This window comes from Malaclemys terrapin, chromosome 19 (genome assembly GCF_027887155.1).
Source record: "Malaclemys terrapin pileata isolate rMalTer1 chromosome 19, rMalTer1.hap1, whole genome shotgun sequence".
NCBI lineage: Eukaryota > Metazoa > Chordata > Testudines > Emydidae > Malaclemys > Malaclemys terrapin.
Window position 1 is genome coordinate 12,076,923 of NC_071523.1, and position 18,649 is coordinate 12,095,571.

Genomic DNA, 18,649 nt, shown 5'->3' on the forward strand with positions numbered 1-18,649 from the left:
AACAGAGAGAGGCAAGCTTTGCACATGAATATAATCATTTTAAAAACCTAATTGTGAAAAAGCATTATCTTAAACCTCCACATAGCAGGGGAGCTAAAGCCAGAGGTGATGGCTTAGTGACTTTAGTATCAATCTTGAAATATTTAGAATCCTTGGAACCACTGGTTTGAATCCGTCCTAGATCAACTCAGCCCTTCTTCTTTCCAAGGGAGGTATATGGAGCTCAAGATGGTAAAGGTAGAGAGAGTGAGTGCTTTAAAATAAGTCCTTTAGAACCAAGATCTTGCCTGTTCTGAATGGACATTAAAAATCTCATAGCACTTTAATTACCTCCCTCCATCATTGTACAGTGTTGCTTTGCATTGATGGTTTGCCACCCTCCACCTATGAGGTGGGTGCATTTCAGTTGTTCTTTATCTATATGGTTAGTGAAGCTCTTAAGGCTCGTGAACAATAATAATACAAAATACAAATGGGGCATTAAATGTGTTCCACTACGTGTTTCTGGCCATCTGAGCTGAGAGAGGAAAAATCAGGAAGAGAAGAAAACACCCCACAATACATTTAAGTGAGTTTATTTGCCTTCCTTATAAGACACATACATACAAGTTATTATAAAAGTGCCCAGACAAACTCTAGCCAAATGCAGTATAAGTAAAGGGTTGCCATCAAGAGGAATGTCTCAGATCTACAGTATCTTGGCTTCCAGATGAAATATTTCCACTAGGCATTGTAGGATGAAGAGGACACGTTTCCTCCATGACCTGTCCAGTTAGTATGGATAAATTCCCCTGGTTTCGATAACAGTTCATAGGTATGAGCACCAAAGTAATCACGCTGTGCCTAGATGATGAAACACACAGGAACAACACAGTCAAATACCAATGTCACTGAGATGTTGCACCTTACATCCCACCTCTGTATGTAGGTATCTATTTAGGTTCTCATACCAAGCCCATTGCCGTGGTGTCTGAGTGACACCCATTTTAAAAGAAATATATGTCTTGAACGTGTACACGTGATCTGTTATACGATAGCAAAAACATCAGAAAAGCAGATTCAGACTGGAGAACACAAGCAGGAAGGGGCGGGGGGAGAGAGGAGTAACCTGACCCCACAACATTTTATTGCTATCAAAGTGTGAGGTAATTTAAGATTTCAGGGTGTGAACCCAGGAATAACGCATAGAAGAGGTGGCAATACAGAAGAAAGGCTTTTGGCAGGTGATCCTTCACACACTGATGTGCTGCTGTTGTTTTTTCCCCCCTTGGGCTGAAATTTCAGCCTCACAGGTCTCAGTGTGGAGTCTCGGGTGCTTACCTGAATCAGGTTAGCTGGCAGCATCTCATGCCTGTACCCATCATAAAAGGAAAGTGCCGTAGTGAAGCAGGGCATAGGGATGCCAATCTGGACTCCAGTGCTGATCACACGTCGCCAGGAGTCCTGATGGAGAATAAAGAGAAAGAAGGAAACAGACTGCTTAGCCAGCAGCATGCAGGACTACAGCAGAGGTTACTGGTCTCTAGTCTAATGGCATGTTCCTATTGGCAATCATCACCCTGGATCAAGTGAGCAGATTTTCCTGCCAGTATACATAAACAAAAGCAGTCCAGAGTGCTGCCCAGCAAGACAGAATTGACAAACAAGACACACACAGTATACACAATCAGATGTAAAACTCAGGCAGGAACTCTGCTCTTTCACATATGCAGGGAGAACAAATTCCAAAGAGAAGAATATAATAAGCAGAACACTGAGCAAATAAGGCGTTTTCAGTAATCCTAATGAAAGAGCGCACAGTGACTCCCTGAGGGCACAAGAGACTAGCACGTTGCTTCAGAAAGGTATGTGGACAATCTTTTGATTTAGTTGGGGATTGGTCCTGCTTTGAGAAGGGGTTGGACTAGATGAGCTCCTGAGGTCCCTTCCAATTCTGATATTCCATGATTTTGTCTCAATGTTAAATCTGATTTAGTAACGTGCATAGGATATTCAGCTTTAGTGAATGGAATTGAATTGTAATAAAATGACTCAATTGGCCATACAGACACTCTGTTTATGGTTCTAACTGGACTCGTCTCCCGCCCAGATCAGAACACTTTATTTGGACAGTCCTAGGTCTAGTGAATGAAGAGCCTAGTACATTGCTGGTACTATGCTACTGCATACACTAACAGCAGAATTTTTTAGCTACAAAATATGTAATCCAAACTCTGTACAGCAGGCCCCTTCCAAGGTAAAAGGTATCGTCAGTGGTGAGAATGAGGTTTCACCTGGTTAGACAAAAGTCCAAAAAATAAAAAAATAAAAAAATAAAAAAAAAACCAATTCTAGAACCACTGCTGCACTCCTGTCTGATAATTTCACATGAAAATGGAGTGGCAAACTTAAGAGTTTATGGTTGCTACTAATGGAACTCCCAGGATGAGGAACTAGTGGAATGGGTGTCAGCAAATTACATTTTAGAAACTGATGAGTCATAGTAGCTGAGCATGAATTAATGTGAATTATGGTCAAAGCTACAAAGAACTGAACATCTGTTTGCCAGTATATTACTTCTGGGGAAATCATATTAATACTTTGTGACACTCAAGGAGACGTGTGTTACATTTGACACTTTATGGCAAGTCTAGGAAGAGTTACCCTCTGCAGTACATCATCACCTCCAAGTCCTATAGTCTAGGAAGAGTTCAGTTCAGCTCTCAATACGTTTGGATATCAAAATTATAGGGTAGTAACTTTACCCATTACAGTCAAACTCACTCCCTTTTTTCCTTTATTTAGATGTAATACCTCCATCTTTCTGATGAGATGGAAATGAAATGTCTTGATTTCATGTGGGCATTTTACAACTGTGTGGGTGTTATCTTTGTCGTCCAGGCCAAATTCTAATTTGGATAATTAGATTTTGCCTCACTATGGTTACAAATGGTGTAGTTTCAACTGGTTATGATTATGTTTCACTTCCTGTTCTAGGTTGCACATAGTGGTAGTGCTAAACAGCTGGCATGTCCCACCATGGAGATGCTGAATTTCAATGGCGGATGAGTGATTCCTAGATGCATACATTGTATTCACATGCACGCACACACATGCAATCCCAAAGCACTTTAGAATTACCTAAAGCTCTTTGGGATTAAGGATGTTACATAAAAAAGATATTTTAAAGACTCTTTCTCTGCCCTCTCTTTTTGGACCTAACCACATTGCAGAAGGGGTGTTTTGGGGTACAACTGGAATGTACTAGGTTTATAAATTGTTGCTTTTGCGCTCTCCCTTCTTCAGACACACCTGACAGTCCTCCACAGCCTTCTTAAAGAAGTCATCCAATAGCAGGTTCTGGAGATCGGGGTTTCGGTCAAAAGCATCTTTGATTTTCCCCAGGAATGCACTAAACAGGACAGACACAAAGCTGGAATTAGGTATCAGTGGTGGGAGCTGTGAATGGCCTAGAATCCAAGGGGCTAAGGACTGGGATTTGACAGGCAGCCAGAAAGGCACAGTGTTTACAGAACTCAACCAATCAACAGATTCCAAACACCAACACCTAGGGGCAAACAACAAAGTGAAAAAATGAAAAGGAGATCAGCAGTGGCTGAGCAACATATAAACTTGACATCAGGTTGCATGAGCTCCACTATTGACTTAGGCAGCAGCAGCCCAGTATCATATTAACGGATAAAATACAGGAGATCTTCCACAGAGATCTCTGAGTGGGCCAGTCCAGCAAAGGGCAAACCAAACTGCTCTTTGGTCAGCATTCCCTGCCCCAATTGCTCTCTTACCTTCTGATGATGCAGCCTCCCCTCCACATCAATGCAATGCCACCGTAGTTAATTGTCCAGCCAAATTCTTTGGCTGCCTGTCTCAGCAGCATGAAGCCTTGAGCGTAGGAGATAATCTTGGAGGCATACAGTGCCTAGAAAGAGACAAATCAGATTTAGGGAAGCAGCCCACAAACTCTGATGGAAGAACTTTGCAATGTGACCCAAAGCAGAGCACACAAGTCCCACCAAGGTCCATCTCAGGGGCAACACTCCAGTTATATGTAAGAAACTCATTTACTGGATTCCAAACGTTCCTAACTACTACCTCTGATGGTCTAAGCCTTTTCAATCTCACAGGTCAAAAGAATATAGTTGATCCAGGTCAATAGGTACTTGATAAATCTCTCTCCTATGCCGTTCGGACAGCTAACATCAAAATATCACTATTTTCTTGCGTTAGTGCTACCCTCATCTATTACTCGAAGAAAAAGATAGTCAAATTCTACTTAGTTTTAGTCAGGCTTGTGGTTTTGCTTGGGTTTGGTTTTTTTTGGGTGCATCTATTCCAGTAGTTTCCCCCAGAATGTAGGGGTACCACAGAAAAGGAGACTGCTAAAAGAGCAAGTAAGCACTCTTCACTTAATCTGGAACACACACATACATCTTTTTGTCTCGTTTTATTCCCTGAGCCTTTTGCCAGGCAGATTTTCCTGCAAGAATAAATATTTGGCACTTCTCTAGCACATTCCATCTGAGAAGCTCAATGGGCTCTACCAGTGTTAATAAATGTAGCCTCTGCAATGGGCAGAAAGTGAAATACCATCTCCATTGTACAGATAGGGAAATGGAGACACAAAAAGGTAATGTGAATTGCCCAAGTTCACACACTGAGTTAGTGACTAGACTAGGAAGGGCAACTGGTTCCCAGTCTTGTGCCTGTATCACCCTTCATCCCAACTGGGATCTTTCTCTGGTCCATGAACAAGTTCCCCATTAACCATATTTTACTGCATCTCAGTTGGCACACAGTGGGAGAAATGGGCAAGATATGACAGGAGCTGGTCCAGGGCAGGCTCCAATGGCTGGAGACAGGGAGCGCACAAGAGCGCAGCCAGCACGTGTCCCATTCAGAATCCCCGGGTCACAGCATCCAAGCTCACTTTGTCCCTGCAGCTCTAATGCAGAGCTCTGGCTAGGAGCCCTGACTCACCTTGCGAATATCTTCCAGAAATGCCTTCTTGTTCCCACTGAACTGAGTCATTTTGGGCCCGTCCAACCGTTTGCTGGCCTGTACCCTCTCATCCTTGAGGGAAGACAAGCACCGTGCAAAGACAGCCTCACCTTTACTCAGAGAAGGAAAGAGAAGACATTTAGCAAGCACAAGCCAAACAATGAGGTCTTTCTAGCCTATCGCATGCAGAGCCAAGGCATGGGACAGGTGTTTATAGAGATGGGATGACAGCAGCAGGCCACATTGCCATGCAAGGAAGGTCAGGTTTATGAATGACAGAGGACTCCCACTGGCCACACCAAAGGGAATTTCCTCGGTCTACAGGAAGAGGACCTTTTATCAAGCACCTCTTGACAGCTGATTCACAGTGTGGGGCTGAGTCTCCATAATCTAATCTAGCCAGAGAACTCTTGTTCAATAGAGGATCCTAAGAAATGGAGAGGGGAGGATCTAAAAATAGCAGAAAGTGAGGGGTGGAGGAGGAGAGAGAGTGAGAGTGGGGAATAGCCCACACCCTGAGATCTGGAGAGTCCAAGGAAAGAAAGGTGGCTTCCAAGGCACCATTTACTTAGGTTTTTGGATGAATTATCTGAATGTCAGGAAGGAGGAATCGATCAGCCAGAAACACAGCCACCGGGCTAGAGCAGTTTTGGGCAGCATTGCTTGGCCTGACTGAGTGTTCTTAAAACAACATAAGGCATCTACTATGTTGCAGGGGTCCTGGACAGAAATAATCAATGTTTCCTTATTTGTGAAAGGAACTTCAATCTTTTGGTCTTAGTTTCCTTCATCCATAAAATACAGACAATTTTGTATCGCAGTGTATCTTAGGGAGAGGTGGGGTTAGGAGACTAAAGAAATATTTGCACAGTGCTTTGAAGGTGAGAAGCACTTACACAAATACCAAGTATGATGCACATTAATTGGAGATGCTTTTCTAGGAAATCCTCATCACACACAAAAATGCTGCAGACAAACATTACAAATAAATCTACTTCATAGGGGAAGTGAAATTTTTTTATCTGTTAAGACCTTAGTTCTGGCAGTCAGAGGCCCATGCAAGATTCGAACAACATCACTAAGCAAGCTAGGGAGCTGCATTCCTCAGAGTGCTGTAGAAGCAAGCAATATCATCAACTCTTGCATGGAAGCCAGAACCCTGAATTCTTGTCCTGGCAGACAGATAAAGGCAAAACTAACTCACAGATATGTTATTTTAAAGTGTATTCATTTGTAATTTAAATCTGTACAGATATTCAGGGAAGGAACTGGGAATTTAAACAGTTTCCTTTACTTTTTAGCATTTGAGGTCTTTCAGGGGACTGACAGAAATATGAAATCATATAAGACTTTTCTTCTTCCTTTCCAATGAATCTCTGGTTACAAAAAAGTCTTTCTTTCATACTCCTGTGAATGAGTCATAGGTTTGCACAGGACTTCCCTGTCGTAGGTTATCATACTTTATCGTAATCAGAACTAGCCACTCCTTTTCATTCTTGCCCAACCCGTTTCCTTCTGCTTTATTGTGGAGGGAGCATGACTCTGCTATTGCAGGGAGGAAGTTGCAAGTCACCCTGATGAAAGGAGAAAGATGTAGCAACTGCACTAAGAATGTCCAGTATTTGCACAGGGGTTGTTGTGAAGCACTAACTCCACAAGCCACTCCTGCAGCACAGAATTATATTTGGGAAATGCCTACACCCTTGATCCTTGCAAAAGAAGGAGCCCAAGCAAGGGAACTTTACCAACCAAATGGAGGACGCAACAATTTAAAAGTAAACAAATCCCTGAGAGTTTTAAAGCTCTGCTACAATATTTAAATTATTCAGCAAATAGCAGCCTCAGCCCTTTCGTAAAAATGTTTTTTGTTGCAGTGCAGCCAATCTTCTCTGGATTCAGCTGGCCACAGAGGGAGGGATCAATACGATTTATCTTCTAAAACAAGGGGGCTTAGCAAAACAACAGAGAGAAAAGGAGGTGGGAAAAAGAGCAGGAAAAATAAAGCAAACTCTGACAACAGATGGAACTTCCCAAAGTTAAAGTCCACACTAGAGCTTGTAGCTTGAATTTAAACACATCTGTAACATAGTTTGGGTGTCTACCGCTAACACACCTGCAATTTCACAGCTGTGTTCAGAAACTATACTAGAGACAACCATCAGTGGTAGGTGGGTAATTATGTGTGTATGTGGGTAGCTACTTTTCAGGCACAATTTAGGGGCCTGACCCAAAACCTACTGAAGTCAATGAAAAGATTCCCACTGACTTGAATGGGCTTTGAGTCAGACCCTAAGCTAACCAAAGCAGTTTAAAGAAAATTCTGTTCACATTGCATAGAGAAACCATGCAAACAATCATCATGTTGGAACACAGATGGCAACTATGCTTCTTACAGATAAATGCTCAAAATCCATTTTCAAAGACAGATGGGGGGTTAGTGCTGTTCAAGCCATAGTGCAGACAAGGCCTAAGTGTCCCTGTCTAGTCAGATCGATACTGTGTCATTCAAGTTCTGCTAAAACTATCACATGGAAACGGGGGAGAAGAAAGTTACATGGATGGTGGAAAAATAATTCCTACATCTTCAGGGAGATGCAAGTTCTTCTAAAGCTATAGCAGAAATACGAGTTTCTTATTCCACACATTTTCAAGGCTGTGATATGACTCGGCATCAGGCACCGGGGGAGTATAGATTACTGAGAACAGGGCTGAACCAAACTAGAGTGATAAATATTAAAACCCCCCTCCCACATCTTGGTCTGGTATTGAGTCACCACCAGCTAAGGAACTAAATACCATGGGGGCGGAGGGAAAAAGAGGTGTTGACAGTACAAGTGGGACATATGATTAGGGAGAACTCCCACAGAAGGTAAGCAAAGAGCAGGGAGTAGTTTGCCCTACTGTCAAAGGGCAAAAGAGCCTTAACTGTTAGATCCGGGATAACAGAGACAGAATCACCTTCATCATGGGCTTATCCCCTCTACTGCTAAGTGTTCCATGGCTAACATAATGTTAGACTAGTAGAACAAGAGACAGTAATATCAGACAGACTGACAAGTCAGTTACCGATGAGTGTGACAGGAACTCCATATTCCAGGGCCGAGATGGCTGTCCACTTCCCAGTGCCTTTTTGACCTGCGCTGTCCTTGATCTTTGGGAGCAGGTGTTTGCCATCAGAGTCCCTGAACTTGAGGATGTTGGCTGTGATTTCAATCAGGAAAGAGTCCAGCTCTGTCTTATTCCATTCTCCAAACACCTTGATGGGGAAACCAACAATGGGATTGCAAGAGGGATACTCACTTGAATTCAAATTACTGGCACCCCTTCAAACACACTGACAATCTTAGCCCATTTGTCAGGCAACTACTTAACAGCTCAGAAGAGGAACTAGCATGTCCCCATGTCAGAGGTACCCCAGGTGCATGGAGCTGCAAAGCAGCCATCTCCAAACAGAAACATACAGGCATATTCTGGCCTGATACTACAATCTTGAGCCATACGGGGAGTGGAAACGCCTCATTCCATGACACCACACTCTTGGCACTTTGACTATTTATGGCTCATCCCAAGATTAATCAGGACTCTATAAGGATTATCTACCTACATTATTGAATCCCACCCTGCTTTAAGGGATCTCTGTGACCTACATTATTGGCTTATATGGAGGAAGTTCATTAGCTTCTTCAGCCCAAGTCAAGGAACAAGGGAACAACAAGTAGAAACACTTCAAATCTCACCAAGACAGATTCTTTCCCAGGGCAGGAGGCACATGGGGAATGAAAGATCTGTGGCAATGGTCTAAAAGTGTTCAAGTTTAAGACCCACCTCAGCTGGTGCCCATGGACATTGCCCCACAGGCCCTAGCAGAAGATGTGGTAGAGGATTCTACTAGAGACATTAGCTATGCTCCATCCTAATTGCCTTCAAAGCAGAGCAGTCACCTGCTAGGTCTCAGGGCAGAGGTGAAACAGATGGGGGGGGGGCGGGGGGGAGAAGAAAGGCTGTGGCTCACCGTTGCCATCTCATCATGTTCCATGCCCAGTATATCCTTCATATGGTGGTAGGCCTCACAGATCAGCTGCATGTCTCCATATTCAATCCCATTGTGCACCATCTTCACAAAGTGCCCAGCACCTTCTTCTCCTACCTGCCAAAGAGACATCACAGGGTGCCTTCAGACACACTGCTGCCACCGCTACTAAATACGTGCCCATAGTTTCCCTTTGCTTAGTATGGCTTTGTGAGTTTAGTACTGGGGAAAGGCAGCCTGGACACACCAAACGTCTGTTTGTGTGTAGATACTGCGTGGCAGCTTCCCTCACATCGCTCCAGCAATGTGCCCCACCTGGGATGACAGAGGAGTTCATTCTCTACAACCAATTCCTTCCTTGGTCTCTGCTGAAACTGTTAAAAAGGGAAATATCTGTGATGGTGGCTTCAGTGCTGTGGACATGGGTCCATGTGGACAGAGAGCATGTGAAGGGTGAAGTACTACAGAACAGCAAATCTGTACTGGGTGCAGCAGTCTGAAGGATCAATGCAAAAAGTAGCCCTGCTTTGTTAAACGATACATTTGTAGTTTGTGTGACGTGCGCACACACACACACAGATTTCAGTGGCCTAAACACCCAAGCGATGGATCTAATCACATTCCAAGATCTGTCAATGTCTGTCAGTACTTGCCCAGTCACAACAGGGTTCCCCAGTGTTCACTTTAGCAGCAACACTTTGAAATATCTTCTTGATGTGAGGCCTGTGGAGAGGAATGATATAATTCAGCAGCCAGACAGAAACATGACAAGAGAAAATTTATCCATGTTGTACTGCCGCTGTAACTCACCCCCAGACCAGATGGGGAGAGGGGACTTGGCTACCAGACATCTCCATCAAAATCAAGATAAAGGCAAAATGCCTCAAGAATTAGCCACCCCATGCAGGAAATAGCAAACCGCACAAGCTGTGCATTTATACAGCGCCTTGTAGAGGAGGCCGTCAATGCACTTCACAAAGGTGGCAACTATTATTCCCTCTATTTTGCAGATGGGGAAGCTGAGGCAGAGATAGATTAAATGCCATGCCCAAAGTCATATAATATATGAGTCAGTGGCAGAGCCTGAACGGAACCCAGATTCTTTGGCTTGCAGCCCTACACATTAACCACAACATCAGTCTTAGCTGCTTTGGAAGGGGAGAGGTAAGAGGCTTAATGAACGTTAACTGGGAGATTGTGCCAAGCAAATGATATGGTATGAAAGAACACTGAGTCAGGAGTGGGTGAAAGGAGCCACCTGAGAGGAGCATGAACATAGAACGGGGTGCAGGAAGAGAGGAGGCCAGAGTTCTAGGTGGGGATGGAAGAAAGGAGCAGCCTTTATCCACGTGTTTAAGATTAAAAGAAAAGCAGAGATTACTTTTGTCATTGCCAACTTGGCACCATCGAGTTGGAACAGGCTGATCTGAGAGGTAAAGCTGGTGCGAAGCGACAGGACTTTTCAGTTTCTAAAGCTGTCTTTTCCTTGAGCCAAGAATAGGCCCAGAAAACAAAATGTCTCTCCAGACATACAGGAAAAAAAATCACCAGGCACAGATCCCCAAACCGTTATTGCTGTACAGCCCCTTCCAGTGACCTGGGGGTGGGAGAAGGAGCTGGATCGAGAGCCATGTGTGTGTGCAAGAATTCATGCATCCTAGAACAGTTCAGAGACTGAAGAGCCAACTAAGCCTCCTTTGAGCTATGAGTCACTGCAGCAGCTCCTGTTGCTACCCGTGTTATAACTAGCAATTTCTCAGCTGGTACGGAGTCCCAAAAGAGTCAAATAAAGGTCTCTGGTATCTCTGGTCAGGTTCCCCATTCTCCTCTCCCCATGACTATGCCTTGTACGGTTGGTGCCTCCACCTGCACACCACTGAGAAGAAAACTGGGTAAGTCTTGACTGCCATGAACAGCCAGGACTGCCTGTGACCTCAGCTGGGCTGAGAAATCCTGAGCCCCCAGGAAACATTAACTGTCTCTTGATATAGACACACCCCACCCTCATCAGTACCCTCTGTTCCCAACACCCAGAGAAGACTTCGTTATTACATGACCAGTCTACAAGAGGAGCTGGTGGGAATGGGAGGGCTGATACTTACCAAGCCTCTTTGTCTCCTCCTGGCATGAGCGAGGGTCCGTACCTGGCACCCTCCTCTCCCCCACTAACACCGCTTCCTACAAACAAGATGCCCTTTTCCCGGAGTTCTTTACAGCGCCGCTGAATGGGAGAGAGAAATAGTATTCAACAAAAGCTTTTCTGAAACAGAAGAGGGGGAATCCTTCATTTTACTTCAAACGCTCATGGGGTCAGGACAGAGATGGCACCATTTGGGCCCAAAAATAATTTTTTCAGTTCTGCTTTGGTCATGGCAATATGTGGCATCAAAGAGGAACATACACACAGGCTGCACTTTGAACATTAGGAAACTTCCCCTTGCTCCCCCACTGACATGGGTCCTTGCAAAGAGAAGATAAGGACTTGGCCCCCTGTGTGTGAAAATGTCACATGTTGGCAAATGGAATGCAGGGCTTGTAAAGGCTCAGAGCCTTAGATGCTAGGTGATACGTGCTGTGTGCAAAGGTATGGGGATACGTGGGGAGGATCAACCCCAAGAGGAGCCAATGAGCTCATTAGACAGAGAGAAAGAGAACACTCCATCATGAACACTGATGTTCTCTCCATGGGAGAGTGACATAGTCTAGTAACTTAGCTCAGGACTAGGAGCCAGAAACTCCTGAATATTAATCCTGAATCTGACACTGGTTTCTTCTGTGACTTTGGCCAAGTCACAAGCTCTCTCATAGACTCATAGACTCAGACTCATAGACATTAAGGTCAGAAGGGACCATTATGATCATCTGGTCTGACCCCCTGCATGCTGCAGGCCGCAAGACCCTTCCCTGGACTCTACCGTTGAAGTCCCCAATCCTGTGTTTTAGTGACTTCAATCGGCTGAGACCCTCCTGCTAGTGATCCCTGCCCCATGCTGCGGAGGAAGGCGAAAAACCTCCAGAGGCTCAGCCAATCTACCCTGGAGGAAAATTACTTCCCGACCCCAAATATGGCGATCAGTAATACCCCGAGCATATAGGCAAGAGTCTCCAGCCTGACCCTTGTTGGCCATTATGCTGTTCATGTACCATTGCTTGGTTTTCCTTGGCTACTATGTTTTATCATTAAACCATTCCCTCCATAAACTCATCCAACTTAATCTTAAAACCAGACAGGTCCGTCGCCCCCACCGTTTCCCTCGGAAGGCCGTTCCAATATTTCACCCCTCTGATGGTCAGAAACCTTCGTCTAATTTCAAGCCTAAACTTCCCCCCGGCCAGTTTGTATCCATTCGTTCTCGTGTCCACATTAGTACTAAACTGGAATAATTCCTCTCCCTCCCTTGTATTAACCCCTCTGATATATTTAAAGATAGCAATCATATCCCCCCTCAGCCTACGCTTTGTCAGACTAAACAACCCAAGCTCCTCTAATCTCTTTTCATACGACAGGTTTTCCATTCCTCTGATCATCTTAGTCGCCCTTCTCTGCACCCGTTCCAGTTTGAGTTCATCTTTTTTAAACATGCCTTGATTTCTTTATCTGGGATGATAATATCAACATTCCTCTTGGGGCATCGTGAGGATTAATCCATGTTTGTGAGGTGCTCTAAGATACCCAGGTGAAATATACTATAGACATGACATTATCATTAGCTTGTTTAACAGGCCTCTGTTATTCCACAAACAAGGCAACAGGAACAACTGACTCAATGCATGTCAGGTATTCATTACCGGCACAGCCATCTCTTGACACACGGCAGTTTTATCCAAGTGAATTATTCCTGTACTATTCCCATGCTCATGGGATACATGGCCAGTGGAATGACACCAATATTGCCTATTAGCATATATTCTATGACCTCATGTTCCTGTCAGGCAACAGGTCTGCTATAAGCATCCTGGCTTCCTCAACTCTCCTTGACAATGTTTGAGACCCTGGAGTGCCAGAGATTAGAACAGATGCATTTTCAAAGGGGCTTTGTTCTAATGAGGCCAGTGTTTTTATTGCTATATTTCTGGACACAAACATACACCTTTCACAGGTCTGCTCCTACAATAAGGACCTAGCAACACTAAAATGGCTCTTTAACAGGTCTGTCAGTAAGGGGGCTCCACTGCAGACAGAATTTGGTTTGGTCCCCCCCCTACAGGAGAGTAAAAGGCATCCATGTATACAGCAGTCCTGGTTCACCCATTTCTGGGAGGAAAGAACCACTGTCAGGGCATTCTCAGCCCATTCACCTAGAGGAAGGGGTCTAGAAGGCAGCATCAGGCTTACCGTGGTGTCCCTGTACTCTGAATTCCCTCCATCAATTATGATGTCTCCAGCTTCCAGCAATGGCACCTGCAACCAGAAAAGAAAAAATAAAATCAATCGGCATTATTATTTGGTCCATATAGGAAAAACTTAAAACTGACCTGCAGCTGAGATCCCTGAAAGGTCAGAGTGAACTCATCAGAACCTGTTCTGGATGGTATTGCCTTAATCACAAGCAACCCCCCTTTTAGGGGCCAGATTTATTAAAGTCTCATCACTAGATTGGGCTCCTCAACAACAGAATCCAAAGGATAAAAAAAGGGGATGGTTGTGTGTGTGTTTTCCCCATCTATAAAGCAGAGATATCACCATATCTACTTGGGAGTAATTAGTGTCTGTAAAGTTCTTTGAGAGGTGTCTAGCAACCAAACCTTTATTTTAAGGCATTCTTCTAACTGATTTTAACCTCCTCGGGTTCTCATATGCAAGTGACTTTAAGCAATGCCAAGTTAGCAGTCTATGAGATTGTCTCTGCAACAATGGGAAAATGGAGCTGGCATGGGGGCAGCAAAGAACAAGGGGCCAATAGCAGCTAGGAAGGAAACTATCCTCACCAGACTTTTGATGAAGTCATCCACCGCACTTCCAGCTTTCACCAGCAAGATGATCCGACGGGGCTTTTTCAGCTTGGAGACCATCTCTTGTAGACTGTGAGCCCCAATCACTTTGGTTCCCTTGGCCTCATTGGCCAGAAAAGCATCCACTTTGGACACCGTCCTGTTAAACGCACAGACCTGGGAAAGCAAGAAACCCAGTCTGTGACACCTCCTAATGTGATGATGTCCATATCAATCAATAGTCAGCTAGCTCCAGCATTATACACTTCTCTCCTGCTTCCGCCCTACAAGAAGCCACATGTCAGTGCTACTCCTGCAGCTTTGCTGTATGTCTCTGCATTAGGTTCAATCATGAATGGATGTTCCAAGTGCAATTGCAACCCCCGAAGGATAGATTGATGTCTAACAAATCCATGTGTGATCTCAATTCCTGGCTAGACACAGATGAGTACAGCCCTCTCCTCCAATTCCCTTCCTCTATGAGCAGCAACAAAGGCTGTGATAAAAGGCAAAGAATCTGAACTCAGGACACTGTTCATGTACACCACCTCCCACACAAATTAAAATGCCCAGCTGCTGCTCTTGGACAGTAGGGATTCAGCCCTTGGGAACGACAAATAATTCCCCAATTTCCTTCACTCACCACAAAGCCATGGTCGTTCATGTTTAAAATCAGGTTCTGACCCATTACGGCCAGTCCAATCAAAGCAATGTCAGCTCTGAAAAGTAGAACAACAACACATCAATATCAGAAAGATTCCAACTGTCATTAACAATGATCCTTTCATGGTCTACCAGGCTATTTTGGTCTCCTGCACTGTTCAGTGAACCTGTGCTGGTGAGAGTGTACATATATACTCCCTGCTCTTACATACACTATAGAGCACTCTATATTACATTGTGAGCCCACAGGATTAACTGATTCTGGTCTCAAGCAGAGACAGTGGAGTGGTGAACACAACAGAGCTCTCCAAAGTGCATACCAAGTGATGGGTCCCTTCCCAACTACCAAGGCAAACAAGTCCTGGAAGGAAGAGAGAAGGAAAATACCCCACCACACACACACACACACCCCCAGCAACTAGAGAGGAGGGGCAAGAGGTGATACTGTGCCAAATGCAGTCAGAGTGAGCAGCCCAATACCCCAACACAGAGCTGGAGTGCTCACACTGTGGCAGTGCAGCCCCAACCAATGGCACCGTATCACAACATCTGGACATCACTTCGCATTTCTGTATTTTGCTGCATCTCCAACAGGTGCCAAGGAGGCTCTTCAAGGCTGGTATCACTGCCCTGGCAGGGGGTGGAGGAGGGAATGAAGTAGTGCTGGAGACTGCTTTAAAGAGAGATAATGGGGACATAAGGGACTGATACAAGGAGAAACACAGCTCCCATCCCTGTTTCAGGATGACAGAACAATCAATACCACAGATGTCATTTTCACAAGGTCAGGGCTCCACGCCCAGCAGCACCTGGATTTTGCCTCAGGCTCTGACAAAGCATATCAGTCCACTTTAACTGACAGAAATCCAGCTCACTGAGCCACTTGGTTATCATGTCCTCTCTCCCCAAAGTCTTGTGGTTTATTGCACAGGACGCTGAAGAAAGAAGTTGGGAGGAACTACCAGAGCCACCAACTTCCCCAAGCTCTGCAAGGTAGAGATGAGCTACCTTATACAGAGAGACACTTCTGTGCAGCAGTCTTCATATGAATTATGTCTGCCCTATCCCCTCTTCACTCTGCCAGGAATCTTCTCTCTCTTCCACATCAGCTTGATGGTTCACCTGATTATCCATTTGTTTTGGGAGTTATCCTGCCCCCTGCTCTGACCTCTGAGGCTGATAATTAAAGGCTGTACTGTATATTCTAGAGAAAGATCAGTGAGGGAGGACATTTGTCTCCAAGCTCAGGACCCTGAAATACTCAACATTTCAGACAGGAGAGTAGTTCTGTCCCAGCACAGATTCACAACCTGTCTTTCACCTTCTGTTCATGCTTTTAAATTCCTTTGCCCTGTACAGGTCCATCTGTAACCTGACAATTTCCAGTAGGAGTTACCAATAGGACATATATTTGGCAACACTTTTCTGGCGAGTAATGTTTCTCAACTTATTAAGTCAAGAAGGAAAAAGAAAGGTGAAATAATTAACGAGAATTTCAGCCAGAGGCTACAAAGCGACTGCATATTTTCTGACTATTTTGCTGGATGACAAACTGAATTAATAACTGACTTTTGTGTTAGCATGAAGCTTGAGTCCCACTAAGGAAGTCACTGAAGGCAACAATCCAGCTCTCATCAAATTCTGATGCCCTCTCACCTGAGAATGCTAAGCAGAACTCTTCACTGCCACCCCCCTCAATCCTACCCAAGAGTGGCCCATGTCAGTGGTCCCTGGGCATTACTGTGGGATGGGCAAAATGAGCCCAGTAAGGCTCAGGTCAAAGTCTGAGCAAGGTGGTTCCAGTCTCCTGGGGGGCGGGGCAGACGGGAGATCCTCCTCTCAGCCCCAAGGAAAAAACCTTTCTCCCAGACTTTAAGGCCAGAAAGGACTGTCTGTCTTCCCCTAGTCCAGTGGTTTTCAACCTGTGACCCATGGACCCCAGGGGGTCTGCGGCTATGTCCAAGATTTCCAAAGGGGCCCGCACCTCCGTTTGGAGCTTTTTAGGGGTCCACAAATGAAAAAGTTGAAACCCATTGACCTGGTCTAACCTCCTGCACACGAACCTCCCCCCCCCCCCCCCGGCCCCTTCAACCATCCGGTTCCCCACTTCTGAGCCAGCCAGAAAGCAACCGTGCAAGGACGGCATCCTCGTACTCTGCCCGCCTGGTCATTCCCAGGGGCCGGGGCCTCGCCACCGAGGGGACCAGACAGCCCAGCGCGCTTCAGGTCAAGGCCACGCACTACCCCGGCGCAGCCAGACACAGCCCGAGCGCCCCCGCCCGCCTGGGTGTCAGGCGGCTACCGCGCCAGGCCGCCCTGGCCCGTTGCTCGCTCGGGGGAGGCTCCGCTCCGCTCCCCGCAGCCCGGCCTGGGACCGCCGCCCGCCCGCGGGACTCACTGTGCCATGGCGGCGGCGGCGACTCCCTTCGCTGGGCCGGTGGGTGACTGAGCAGGCAGCGGCGCGGCCGGACCAGCTGTACTCGCCCAGCTCCGCTCCCATTGGCCCAAGGCCGCTTCCGCCTCTCGGGGCGGGACTTAGGGGCTCGTCCTCGCCTACTTCCGCCCCATCTATGGGCTGATGGCTCAGACAGGCCCAGCAGAGCGCCGATCTCATCGCCCTTTATTGGGGCAGGGTCCGCCTTCAAGGCCTAAGAGCAAGGGAGTGGTAGGCAGGAGCCAGTTAGGCCAGGCAGCTGGCCAGGTCTCTTTTATACAAAATGCAGCACAGCCCACCCTCACGGAGGGGCTATGGATACTACTGTAGAAATCCAATGCTAAATCCAGAGGGTTGCTATCTTCTAATCGCACAAACCCACACACCTTTGCCCCATCCTACCCCTTTGAGGTCCCTCGCTCCAGCCCCCCTTCTATCACTCACTCTTCCCCACCCTCACTCACTTTCACTGGGGTTGGGGTGTGGGAAGGGGCTTAGGGCTGGGGTGCAGGCTCTAGGGTGGGGCTAGAAATAAGGGGCTCAGGGCTGGGGCTTGAGGTGTGTGGGGGGGTGAGGGCTCTAATGGGGGGGTGCAACTGGGGATGAAGGTTTGGGATGCAGGAGGGAGCTCAGGGCTGGGGTGCAGGCACCAGCTGGGGGTCTGGGTTCTTGGGTGCGGCCAGGGATGAGGGGTTTGGGGTGCAGAAGGGGGTTCAGGGCTGTGAGGTTTAGAGTGCAGGAGAGGGCTTGGGCTGGGATAGGAATGCAAGAGTGGGTAGGGGCTCTGGGTGTGAGTTTGGATGCAGGGGGTTCCAACCTGGGACAGGGGGTTGGGGTGTGAGGTCTGGGATGGAATTAGGGTGGAGAGTTTTCCAACTTGGGGCAGGGGGTTCAGGGTCTGGGAGTGAGTTACGGTGCAGGAGGGGGTTCCAACCTGGGGTAGGGGGCTCCAGGTCTAGGCTCCAGCCAGGTTGTGCTTACCTCAGGTGACTCCCAGTCTGTGGTGCACTGGAGCTAAGGCAGGCTCCCTGCCTGCTCTGGTTCCATGCTGCTCCCGGAAGCGGTCGGCATATCCAGCCCTTAAGTGGAGATGTAGCCAGGCAGCTCTGTGCTGTGCCCGTGCCTGCAAGTTCCCTGCCAATGAGAGCTGCGGACCCAACCCTGGGGATGGGGGGCAGCATGCACAGCTTCCCTGATTACCCCGTGCTTAGAGGGCAGACATGCTGGCCGCTTCCAGGAAGCTGCGCAGAACCAGGGTAGGCAACGAGCCTATCTTAGCCCCGCTGCACCACAGACTGGACTTTTAACGGCCTGATGAGTGGTGCTGACCAGAGCTGCCAAGGTCCCTTTTCGACCAGGCAGTCCGCTCAAAACCCGGATGCCTGGCAACTCTACTTGTGGGACTTAAGGAGCTGTAATATTTTAAGGACCTCATCGCAGTTTTGAACAGTCAGAATTTTTGTAAGGTTTTATACCTACTGGGACAGGGCCTTGGAGTTCGACCCGTGGGGAAGTCCATGCACGTCCGTCATGTTTGATAGGGCTAGTACCTCAGTGCCAAATTTCAGTGGCCTGTATTTAAGGAGCTCCCA

General features: G+C 46.7%; 1 protein-coding gene across 2 annotated transcripts; it reads right to left on the minus strand.

The window, feature by feature from the left end:
• Positions 1-559: 559 nt before the first annotated feature.
• On the minus strand, positions 560-17,125 carry PGD (phosphogluconate dehydrogenase). Of its 2 annotated transcripts, none has more exons than XM_054008927.1 (13): positions 17,022-17,125; positions 14,604-14,679; positions 13,958-14,137; positions 13,365-13,430; positions 11,131-11,249; positions 9,682-9,751; positions 9,011-9,145; positions 8,065-8,254; positions 4,978-5,108; positions 3,786-3,919; positions 3,292-3,391; positions 1,321-1,443; positions 560-843 (listed from the first exon to the last, which is right to left on the minus strand). In XM_054008927.1, the coding sequence occupies exons 1-13, from the start codon at positions 17,027-17,029 to the stop codon at positions 724-726; spliced, it is 1,452 nt and encodes a 483-aa protein (XP_053864902.1). In that variant the 5' UTR covers positions 17,030-17,125; the 3' UTR covers positions 560-723. The 2 variants fall into 2 exon arrangements, with proteins under 2 accessions (XP_053864902.1, XP_053864903.1); XM_054008928.1 differs by having other exon boundaries at positions 9,011-9,141; positions 9,678-9,751.
• Positions 17,126-18,649: the final 1,524 nt, after the last annotated feature.